The 12641-nt window shown below is 36.8% G+C and overlaps 1 protein-coding gene across 1 annotated transcript in view; it reads left to right on the top strand.

Moving 5' to 3' along the window:
• Positions 1 to 12641, top strand: part of PHTF2 (putative homeodomain transcription factor 2) — a 138157-nt gene that overhangs the window by 100840 nt on the left and 24676 nt on the right. The window contains 1 exon segment of the mRNA XM_049783854.1: positions 5602 to 5820. Within this exon segment, the coding sequence (XP_049639811.1) occupies positions 5602 to 5820 (219 nt within the window).

Here is a 12641-nt window from a genome sequence, read left to right as displayed (position 1 = left end):
CAGACAACCTGGGATGGATCCAAGTTCAATTCCCGGCATCCCATATAGTCCCCTGAGCCTGCCAGGAATGATTTCTGAGCGCAGAGCCAGGAGTAACTCCTGAGCGCTGCCAGGTATGGCCCAAAAAACAAAGAAACAAAGTTACTTGAAATTGCCTAGATTTCAAGCTAATTAGCAAATAGGATTTGATCATTTTTAATAATGTAGATGATTACAGAAAAGCAAAATAAGGATTCTTCATCTATAAAATGAATTATAGACTGGATATATCAGTATTTTTATATTTTACAATAGTGTATGAAACTTTTATTCCAGTTTTACTTACATGTAAATTGACAAAGAAGTAAGAAATTGTATATTTTGTATACAATTGTATGTTTCTAATAATAAAAGAAAATATTCTTAGGTCTGGTTTTAACCCTTATGCAAAATTTAGAGTAATTAGATAAAGAAGATCTGATAATCGACATCCCAAAATTAACTTAGTGCAGTTAAACTCTATATTTTATAAGCTGCATTTCAATTAGACTTTTTTTTTTTTTTTTTGGTTTTTGGGCCACACCCATTTGACGCTCAGGGATTACTCCTGGCTATGGGCTCAGAAGTCGCTCCTGGCTTGGGGGACCATATGGGACGCCGGGGGATCGAACCGCGGTCCGTCCTAGGCTAGCGCAGGAAAGGCAGGCACCTTACCTCTAGCGCCACCGCCCGGCCCCTCAATTAGACTTTTTTTAAAATAATTTTTATTGTGACCAAAAGTGAATAACAAATATTTCACAGTAATGTTTGAGGTACATAGTGACAATCAGGGCTATTCCCACACCAGGGTTATTCTTCCTCCACCCCTTTTCCCAGCATGTGTCTCATATCTCCCTCCTTTGCCCCCCAGAATGCTAGTGTAACTGTTTCGCTCTGTGTATAGCTTGTTGTAGATGGGGTATCTATTCAGATGTTGTTGACTTTGGGTTTGGTGTTTAAGTTTTTGCATTTGCACTCAGTGTTCATAAGGCTGTTTGGTCCTGGTACCATTCGTTTTAATTTTCCCCCTCAATTCATGAGATAGAACAAGATGATTCAAGTTGTGTGGTTCTGCTCTGAGAAGACCAAAATAATAATAATAATAATAATAATAACATTAAAAAACCAACAAACAACAGTTAAAAAAAAGACAGTAATTACCAAAAGCACCCAGCAACAACAACAAAAAAACAAATCACCAAATAATAACCACAAGAGTGAAAAAGAAAGGAAAAAAGGAGGAAAAAGAGAAAAAGAAAATAAATAAATAAAAAGAAAAAACAAAGGGAGGAGTGCTGGTGTGACAATGTTTTGTACCCCCCCCCCTTTTTTCTGCATAGGCACAGTATCACTTAGAATTTTTGACCTCAAGTCAAACAACCCAGGGTATTTAAAATAAGTAAAATAAAACCTCCTTCAAATAACTATAAAAATGTACACAAAAATTGTAATGACATTTTTATCTTTATGCAGTATATTTATATATTCTGAATATGTAAAAGGGAATATTTCCCTTGGAAAATTTATCTGGGAAGTCTTTTATGCAAGTGCAGGGCTGGAGGGCTTTACTGTCAGACACCATCTGACCATTAAACTTCTCAGGCATCAATCATGGATATGTTTGTTAGGGGTATCTAATTTTTCAGAGTACATCATCAGTCCTAAGTAGCATCAAAATGATGTTATATTAGGCTACCATGGTATTTGTCTCAGAGGAGACTGGGGATGAGATGATCCTGTTATTCAATGTATCCTTTTTCTTAACTCCCTGCCCTCTCCAACCCTATTGACTTACTATCCCTTTTCTTCCTCTTTCTTCCCCACCTTTTTTTTCTTTTTCTTTTTTTTTTGTTTTTTTGTTTTTTTGGGCCACACCCGTTTGATGCTCAGGGGTTACTCCTGGCTATGTGCTCAGAAGTTGCTCCTGGCTTGGGGGGACCATATGGGACGCCGGGGGATCGAACCGCGGTCCGTCCTACGCTAGCGCTTGCAAGGCAGACACCTTACCTCTAGCGCCACCTTCCCGGCCCCTTCTTTTTCTTTTCTTTTTTTTTTTTTTTTTTTTTTTTTGGTTTTTGGGCCACACCCAGTGATGCTCAGGGGTTACTCCTGACTATGTGCTCAGAAATCGCCCCTGGCTTGGGAGATGATATGGGATGCTTGGGGATCTGTCATAGATTTGCTGCCTGCAAGGCAAACACCTTACCATTTGCACCACAACTCTGGGCCTCACTTCCCCTTTTTTTCAAGTCTTTTTTATTTTGGTTGACTCATTCTATTCTCTTACCAGGAAGATAAAAGATAGAATTGCTTAATTTTTTTTTTAAGCAGTTTTAGAAGATATCTGGGGAGTAGCTTCTTCTAAATGTTTGTCCTGTTTCCTGGTCTATTTTTTTTTTTACAAGTATCTTTCTATTATTGTCCATGATAAATTAGTTTTTCATTTATTGACGGTAGCATAGCATTTAATGAAATGAATTCAATAAAATGAGCTTAAAATTGGGAAAATTAACTTCTTAAAGTGTCAGTTTTTGCATCTCTCCAGTAATGTAGAAGACCTATTTTATTAGAAGATAACATTAAATAAGATTATGAATAATTTCTGGGCACAAACATATATTTCCTTCACATAAACAGTCTGTCATCTTAAGTTATACATTCAATTTTAGTTGTGTGAAGATTTAAAGAGAACTAACCAAATTAAATGAGCTATTGATTTGAATTGGGTGGGGAGGGGCGCTTCACAGCTGGCGGCGCTCAGGGGTTACTCCTGATTCTACGCTCAGAAGTTACTCCTGGCAGGCTCAGGACCTTATGGGATGCCAGAATTCGAACTGGAGTCTGTCCTGTATTGGCTGCGTGCAAGGCAAACGCCTTACCACTGTGCTACCACCACTCCAGCCCCCTGATTTGAGTTGTTTTATTTTTATTCTAAACTTTACTGTTTTGGGGTTTGTTTAGAAGTGAAATTCACAACTGCCATCAGTCATATAAATATTTTAGGTTATTTTGTTTGAAATATAAGAAACTATTAACAATAGCTTTTAGATCTTACACTTGTTAATGATCCACATATTTAGTGTTTGGCAAACTAAATTTGTAGCAAGCTATAAATGTTTATAGGGCCTGGTGGTGCTCAGGGTTTACTCCTGGCTCACTGTTCAGGGATTACTCCTGTTGGGCTTAGGGAATCATATGGGATACCAGGGATTGAACCTGGGGCAGCTGTGTGTAAGGCAAGTGCCCTACCTGCTGTACTATTGGTCTGGCCCCTGAAATCACCATCAATTTTAAGTTAACAGTTGCAAAGCCTTTGATCTTGTTTCTTGTTTATCAGATTAATAATTCTATGTCATAGATTAGTGACAGATAGTGAGTTACAATAAAATGTAAAAATAACAATTATTATAGCTGATGAAAAACTATTATCACAAACTGATTATTATCACAATACTGATTATTCTTCAGTATTCTAGTTGGCATTTGTGAATGAAATATTTTTGGAGACTAAAATAAAATAGACTGATTTGTATCTTTTTTTATTTCTTCTATATTTTATATTCTATTTTTATTTTATATTCCTCTTTCTGGTCAGTTTTTTTGTTTTTTGGGGGAGGAAATACCTGGCAATGCTCAAGGGTTGCTCCTGGCTCTGCAGTAAGGAATCACTCCTAGCTGTGCTTGGAAGATCATATAGAATGCCAGGGATTGGATCCAGGTCAGCTTGAGTGTGTGATAAAAGCACTGTCTACTGTGCTTTCACTCTAGCCCTTTCGGTCAATTTTTTTCTCCCTACTTTTGGTCAGTTTTAAAAAATATTTTTACTACTCCAAACAACTCTGCTCCAACAAATACTACATCAACACACTAAATAAGTACCAATGTAGCCCACTTCTAATATCAATAAGCTAACATTCAGTAGCCAGCTCAATAATAGTATAATATTATCTGTGATAAAGTAATACTTGGTATGTACCTTTTATGGTGAATGAGCATTATTTATTAATAAAAATATACAAACCTTTAACACAGACAATAATGATTGTTGGACAGCAACATAAAAATTTTGGGTTTTTATTTGTTTGTTTGTTTCTGGGTCACACCCAGTGATGTTCAGGAGTTACTTCTGATTCTGCACTCAGAAATTGCTCCTGGCAGGCTTGGGGGACCATATGGGGTGCCAGGACTCGAATCACCATCCGTCCTGGGTCAGCTGCTTGCAAAGCAAATGCCCCACCACTGTGCTATCTCTCTGGCCCCAGCAATGTAAAATTTATCATAAAATGAATATTAGTAATTACTTCAGGGACAAGGTGATCACTCTCAACAGAATTGCCTTTATTAAAATATATATATTTAAGCACCATGATTACAATATACTTGTAGTTGGATTTCAGTTATAAAAAAGAATACCCCCTTTACCATGGCAACCTTCCCATCCTGAATGCACCCTGTCTCCCTCCTCTCACACCGCTTGCCAACTTTTAAGACAGGTATTCTATTTCTATCACCAATACCATTGTCCTGATAGTTGTTAGTGTTGTTATTTTCTAACTGCACTCACCACTCTCTGTGGTAAGCTCATATTGTGGGCTAGTCCTTCCAGCCTTCATCTCTACTGTCTCTGGATATTATTACAATATTTTTATTTTTCTTAAATCCCACAGATGAGTGAGACTATTCTGTGTCTATCTCTCTATCTCTGACTTATTTTACTCAGCATAATAGTTTCCATGTACATCCATGTATAGGCAAATTTCATGACTTCATTATTCCTGACAGCTGCTTAGTATTCCATTGTGTATATGTACTAGTTTCTTTAGCCAATCATCTGTTGGGCATCTGGGTTGTTTCCAAATTCTGGCTATTATAAATAGTGCTGCAATGAATATAGGTGTGCAGAAGGCTTTTTTTTTATTGTGCTATTTTGTTCCTAGGATATATCCCTAGGAGTTGTGTAGCTGGATCATAATGGGGCTCAATTTCCAGTTTTTTGAGGAATCTCTATATTGTTTACCATAAAGTCTGGACTAGATGCCATTCCCACCAGCAGTGAATGAGAGTTTCTTTCTCCCCACATCCCCGCCAGCACTGATTTTTCTTGTTTTTGTGTGTGTGTGTGGTGTATGCCAGTCTCTAAACAGAATCACTTTGACTAACAAAGTACAACCATTTTCTGTGTACTAGATGGTTTTGTTTTCTATTGGTAGATGATTTAACCTAGGCTCAGAGACTATGTTTATAAGCCAATTATAAAAAAATTGAGATGGTATTTTTCTGATGTTTTATTGAATAGACATCAAGGGAAAATAGATTCATACTAAAAGGCTGGAATAATCTCAGGCAATAGTGGTAGAATATTTTTGCATGCAAAGTAATACTGAGATGTAAAAGCAAGTTTAATATAAGGAAATTTTGTTATTCCTTATATCAAGTATGTATTTTAATATTTACTTTTTCACTCGTAGTTGACAGTATTTTTGTTGGTTTATCAGAAAAGAGCAACATACTGTTCTGATAAAGTCCTTTGAGTTGTACAGGGTACATAAATTGTATTAATGTCAAAGAATATCTTAATTTCAGGATGCCCCTAAATCGGGTACTAGTTGCAGCTCTCGCTGTTCAAGTTCCAGACAGGATTCTGAGAGCACAAGGCCAGAATCTGAAACAGAAGATGTATTATGGGAAGACTTGTTACATTGTGCAGAATGCCATTCATCTTGTACCAGTGAGACAGATGTGGAAAATCCTCAAATTAATCCATGTGTGAAAAAAGAATATAGAGACGACCCTTTTCATCAGGTTAGTTTACAGTATTGGATTCTGTGGGGCTATCAGCCCAGATCCTTTTGAGTATATATACAAACTTTATGGAGGTGAAGAGAAAGCTTACACTCAATCTAAATAATGTACCTGTACATGTTTTTTCTTTGTGAACTATGGTTTGACTACATTAGAATATAGAATCTCAATAGTAACCCATTTGTCAAAAATACTATAATAATTATATATAAAACACAAAAGTTATATATTATATAGCACGATATAATATATAAAATATATATATTTATACATAAATACACATATTTATATATAAAATATATATAATAAATATATAGTAATAAGTAGTTAGTAAATAAAATTTTATGAGTCAAATTATGGTTTTGATGCATTAGTCTTCTCTTTTTTAACATACTTTAGGGTTTATATTTATAATTTAAATTCCACCTGTAAGATTTAAGATTCATGGGGCCAGAGAGATAGCATGGAGGTAAGGCATTTGCCTTTCATGCAGGTCATTGATTTGAATCCTGGTATCCCATATGGTCCCCAAGCCTGCCAGGAACAATTTCTGAGCATAGAGCCAGGAGTAACCCCTGAGCATTGCCGGGTGTGACCCCCCCAAAAAAAATTTAAGATTCACAATCTACATTTTATGAATATCAGATTTATATCTCCAAGAATCAATAGTAATGCTATCCAACAAAAGATGGTGAGTCCTATACATAATTTAAAATTTTCTAATAGCCACATCAAAAAAAAACATTAAAAGTTGAGATTAGTTTCAATATTTTAACAATATATTAAAATATAATTTCAATATAAAGCCAACATAAAAATATTAATGAAATATTCTATAGTTTGATGCTGAGTCTTCAAAATCCAGTACTGTGGACACATCTTAATTATGGTAGTCACATTTCAAGTGTTTAGTAGTCACCTGTAAATAGGGTATTATCTTGTATAGTCCTATAGAATCTCTTCATTTGAATATCCTACCAGTACCTTAAACTGAACCAAATTTCTCCCTTTCTTTTCTTATGAATCTGTTTCTCTTACAGTACCCAAAATATCTTGGCCAATGACTCTATCCATTTACTCTCCAGACCAGAAACTTGGTGGTTATTTAGTCTCTACCGTCATCTTTGTCTCTTACACAACTTAGCATTAAATTCTAGTAATAAAACATAAACATTTTTAGAAAACCTGAATTAGAAGAGAACACTTCTCAATATTATAAAGGTGCTTAGCAAAGAACCTTCAGAAAATCTGTCATATTTAATGCTGAACTTTTAGGAACAACTGTTAAAGGTAGGATGAAGCCCAATATGAGATATCCAATATCACTGCTTTCGCTTGTCAGAATCTTGGTGGCAATTTTGTTGTCTTACTGTTTGTGTTTGGATGAAGATACAATGTTCACATTTAAAAGCAAGGTGGCAAAGAGCAAAAACAGTTTTGAAGAATGACAGGTAGATTTTCCTGTTGGATCTACATTGTCCACTAAAGGTACAGTAATTAATATATAAGTTTATGCTAGGGCCCGGAGAGATAGCACAGTGGTGTTTGCCTTTCAAGCAGCTGATCCAAGACCAAAGGTGGTTGGTTCGAATCCCGGTGTCCCATATGGTCCCCCCATGCCTGCCAGGAGCTATTTCTGAGCAGACAGCCAGGAGTCACCCCTGAGCACCGCCAGTGTGGCCCAAAAAACAAAAACAAAAAAAAGTTTATGCTATAGCCTGAATGTGTGTGGATTGTCTTCTCTGTTCCTCCCCCCATTCATCTGTTAAAGCCTAATTATTATTGTGATTCTGTTTGAGTATGAAGCCTTGGAAGGCCTTTAGGCATGAAATTGGAACTGTCCTGGAAACTGTCGTGGAAACTGTCGTGGACAAGATTGCCTTCATTAAAGAGGCCCCATTGAGCTTCCTTGCCTATTTTATTCTGTGAGGTTACAGGAAAATGATGGCAGTCAAGGAACCAGGTGCCAGCTCTCACCACATATAAGATATGCCAGTGCCTTGATCGTGGCTAACTTCTAGATTATGAGAAATGAATTTCTGTTTATATGCTATCTAGTTTGTGGAATTTTGTTATAGAAAGCCCAGACATAGATAAATGCTTATCTGGCTCTCTAGCTCATGAACTAAATGTGCATTCCAAATGAGTGCGAAAATGGTGGTTGTATCTGGTATATGGTTGGGAAATCTAAATGGCAACACAAAATTTGTTCCAGGTAGCTCCTAAATGTAAAGAAGCAGAACAGTAGAATATTTAAGAAAGTGTAAGAGGAAGATCTTTGTTACTTTAAGTGACAGAAGATTGGTGTTTATTTCTTTCCTTTATTTGTTTGTGCGATGCTGGCTTATGAACCCACAGCTTTGCCCTTGCAAGCTACTTACTCAAGTCATGTTCTCTACCACTGAACTTTCTCTCTGGACAGAGAGAGGAATTTTAAAACAAGATAGAAAAAGCAACATAAAAATGAGGGGGATAATAAATTCACATTTTAGAATTTAAAATCTGGAAAACAGTAAGTTGTAAATGTTAAAAGCCAGGCCACAAAGTAGCAGAAAATAAGTCAATGTATTAGACTCAAACAATTACTTTATAGAGCACATGAAGACCCCTTAGAAGTGACTAAGAAAAAGTGAAGTGACACAAAGATAGGTCAGTTGACTGGAGTCTATGCTTTTTATTTGTAAGAGGTTTGAACTCCGTACCCAGTCCCTCATGGTTCCATGAGCATTACCAAGAGCTACTTTTGAGCACTAAGCCAGCAGTAAACCTGAGCATAGCTGGGTGTGGCACCCTATAAAAAGAAAGAAAAATAGAACAAAGGATTTTTATCACCTAGATGGCAAGTAGATATAAGTATATACTTACCATTTTAGTACTCAGGAAAATACAATTGCTAACAAAGATCGAATTCATAACAGCCTGTCTTATTATAATATGGTAAGACAACATGTACAGGAATGAAATTGTGTAAGTTCAGAACCACATAGGTTAATAAAAATAGATCTTAAGGTGCCGGACAATACAGCAGGTAAGGCACTTGTCTTGCATACCTTCCATCTGGATTTAGTCCCTAGAACCCCACACAATTCCTTAAAACTAATGTCAGGAGGGCCTGGAGCAATGGCGCAGCAGTAGGGCATTTGCCTTACACAGTGCTGACCCAGAATGGACCAATGTTCTATCCCCCAGCATTCCATATGATCCTTCAGCCAGGAGCGATTTCTGAGTACATATCCAGGAGTAACCCCTGTGTGTCACTGGGTGTAACCACAAAAAAAGAATGTGTGTGTGTGTGTGTGTGTGTGTGTGTGTGTGTATTTATCAGTAATAATTCCTGTGCACAGAATCAGGAATGTCAATATAACCAAATATGGGTTCCCTGCCCCAAAATAAGACAAAAGTAGATCTCTAGAATGTGATTATTAACTGAAATAAGCAAGTTTTAGAGTTTTCTGTTTAGTATACTATTTACATGAAAAATTAAAATTTAAAGGCTTTTAAAATAAATTATAGATAAAAATACAGCCCGTAAGTGTGTGGTTGGGGAGACAGCTTAAAGGGTATACTATTTACCTGGTGTATGCAAAACTAGAGTTCTTTTATCCCTATATTATGTGTCCCTAGTGGCTTCCATGACCAAACTGAATCACTGGGTGCATTGGGGAAGAGTGTCATTGGAACGAGTCCCCAGAATGGGAAAGCCCACTCTGCAAAGATAAAGCACATCTATTAATAGTTTAAACTATGCAAATATATATCAAACAATAATTTAGGTTGGGGCCGGCGAGGTGGCGCTAGAGGTTAAGGTGTCTGCCTTGCAAGCGCTAGCCAAGGAAAGGACCACGGTTCGATCCCCCGGCGTCCCATATGGTCCCCCCAAGCCAGGGGCAATTTCTGAGCGTGTAGCCAGGAGTAACCCCTGAGCATCTAACGGGTGTGGCCCGAAAAAAAAATAATTTAGGTTAATAGATATGGGAAATAAAAGCAGGAACAGGTAAAAAATAATTTTTCATTTTACCTGTATATTAAGAAACTAAAACACCAGATATAAGAAAGGTGTGAAAATATAATAAAGTCAGGGGACTGGAGAGATAGCATGGAGGTCAGGCGTTTGCCTTGCATGCAGAAGGACAGTGGTTCGAATCCCGGCATCCCATATGGTCCCCCGAGCCTGTCAGGAGCGATATGATATCCTAGTGTAGAGCCAGAAGTAACCCCTGAGAGCTACTGGGTGTGACCCAAAAACCAATATACATATAGAAAATAATATTTGACTTTATATATATCTATATAAATATATCTATATATAAATATCTATATATAAATATTATATATAAATGTATATAGATATATATATAAAGTAAAATATTATTTTCTATATGATTAAAATCTTACAACTAAAATGTATTAATTGGGGGAAAATAGCTCAGTAGGCTAAAAGCCAATGTGTGGGAGGTTCGGTGCATAATTTCCAAGTTTCATAGGAAATGACCCTCATACACACTTTGGGAATGAACAGCCTTGAAGCAGCACTTGGTGTGGCCCTAGAACAAAAGATAATGATGAAACAATATCAAAAAATAATAAAATATATCTGTTTGGCCTCCAGCTACAAGAAAAGAAATATAATAAATGAAAATAATAAATAAAGTTTTAAAAATACTTTTGAAAGTTTGGGATAAAAGGAATCAGTAATTAGACTGGAAAACTTAGTTTTGGTCCCTATTTTCTAAGATGGTAGGCATTTGAACACCGGTGCTTCAAGTGGGAACACATAGGAAAATGAGGTTGTTGAAAGACTTCTAGGACTCTGGAAAGGAAAAATAAAAGCTCTTCTTTCAACAGAAAGAACACATTTGCTGAGGTAGGAAGTGGAAGAACACAATGAAGCAAGGAAGACAACAAGAGGATAGTGCCTGTTGGTATCTGTGAAGATCAGAAGGTCTGAGAGCCTGTTAACAAGAGGAAGTAGTAGGAGAGGAAGTTTTTGAGGATGGGTTGTTTGTATTCAAGCCTAACTATACATTCAGTATCATATTGTCTGTCACATTGTTAAGCGTCAGCTATAATCTGAAACCCTAAATTCTGTTTTCCATAGAATCTTGTAATGTTCTCTGGAATATGGTTATAGAAATAATATTATGTACTCTTTTGACAATATCAGTAAAGTGCAAAGTAATTTAGAAAGCATTTGTCTCACATATTCCTCACAAACTCTAACACCTGTGATAATGTAGTCTTTTATTTTACAGATGACAGAATTGAAGTTCAGTGTTAATTCATCCAGAGTCATATATTTACTATTCAGGTGATAGAGGGAAATGAGTGGTAAAAGTTTAGACATGTTAGATTCAGAAGTAAATGAACCAGGAGGGATTGATGGAGTAGTTTTGAATTAAAGTTTGAGAAACTGGGGCTGTAGCGATAGCACAGTGGTAGGGTGTTTGCCTTGCATGTGGCCAACCCAGGATGAAACCTGGTTCGATTACCGGCATCCCATATGGTCCCCTTTGCCTGCCAGGAGTGATTTCTGAGCCTAGAGCCAGAAGTAATCCCTGAGTGCTGCTGGGTATGGCCCCCAAAACAAAACAAAACAAAAAGTTTGAGAAATCACATAGAATAAAAAGTGATTAAAGGCTCATTTTCTCTTATTTTTTTTGGTTATTTTTTTAAATATCTTTAAGCACCATGATTACAAACATGTTTGTAGAATTATAAAAAAGAATACCCCTTTAACCAGTGCAACATTCCCACTAGCGATGTCCCCAACTCCCTCCTTCCCCATCCCTTGCCTGAATTCGAGACAGGCATCTATATCTCTCATTTACTACCATTGTCATGATATTATTATGATGAGTGAAATAAATCAAAGGGAGAGAGATAAACATAGTCTCGCTCATCTGTGGGATTTAAGAAAAATAAAAGACAGTAGAATAATAATACCCAGAGACAATAGAGATGAGGGCTAAAAGGACTAGCCCGTGATATGAAGCTTACCACGAAGAGTGGTGAGTCCAGTTAGAGAAATAACAACACTGACAACTATCATGAAGGTTCATTTTCAGAATAGAACTGTGCTGTGTAAGGTGATGGTGATGCTAACAGTAGTTGTAGGTTCTTGTAATTAAAGAAAATAAAGAAAAGTGAACAGTGCATTAGAATAGAATATTGAATGACTCCCCTGCATATTCCTCTTCACTGAGGACGTTAAAATTGAGGTTTTGGAAAGTGCTTAGAAGTTATTTTCCCAATAACACCAGAAACATCATAGAAGGAAGAACCATGTGCTCTTTTGCTCATTGTTATATCTCCTGTGCTGAATACTTTTATGTTAGTTGAGTATCTGCATGAAGCAATTTTTCTTTGTAACCTGTCAATCTTGGGGACATTGGTAGTGTTTTATGAATATTATGCAGAACAGATAGATCCTGAATCTGCCATACTGTTTTGTTCCTTTTTGGTAAGATCATTTTCTTTTTTAGATACTCTGTTCTGTATATCTAATTATAGTATTCTAGACTCTCACTGGTTTTGCCTTTTTTTTTTTTTTTTTTTGGCAGGGGGAACACACCCAGTGGTGCTCAGGAGTTACTCCTGGCTCTGCACTCAGAAATTGCTCCTGGCAGGCTCAGGGGACCATATGGAATGCTGGGAATCGAACCCAGGTCCATCCAGTATGGGCCGCATGCAAGGCAAATGCCCACCTCTTTGCTACCTCTCCAGCTCCTGGTTTTGCTTTTTAAGTTAAAGAGTTGATTACACATATTTCTTATCTTGGACTAAGCCATAAGCACATGTTTCTAGTTATATTAATAGCTGTA

This window comes from Suncus etruscus, chromosome 1, assembly GCF_024139225.1.
Source record: "Suncus etruscus isolate mSunEtr1 chromosome 1, mSunEtr1.pri.cur, whole genome shotgun sequence".
Lineage (NCBI taxonomy): Eukaryota > Metazoa > Chordata > Mammalia > Eulipotyphla > Soricidae > Suncus > Suncus etruscus.
This window is presented reverse-complemented; position numbering and strand designations above follow the sequence as displayed.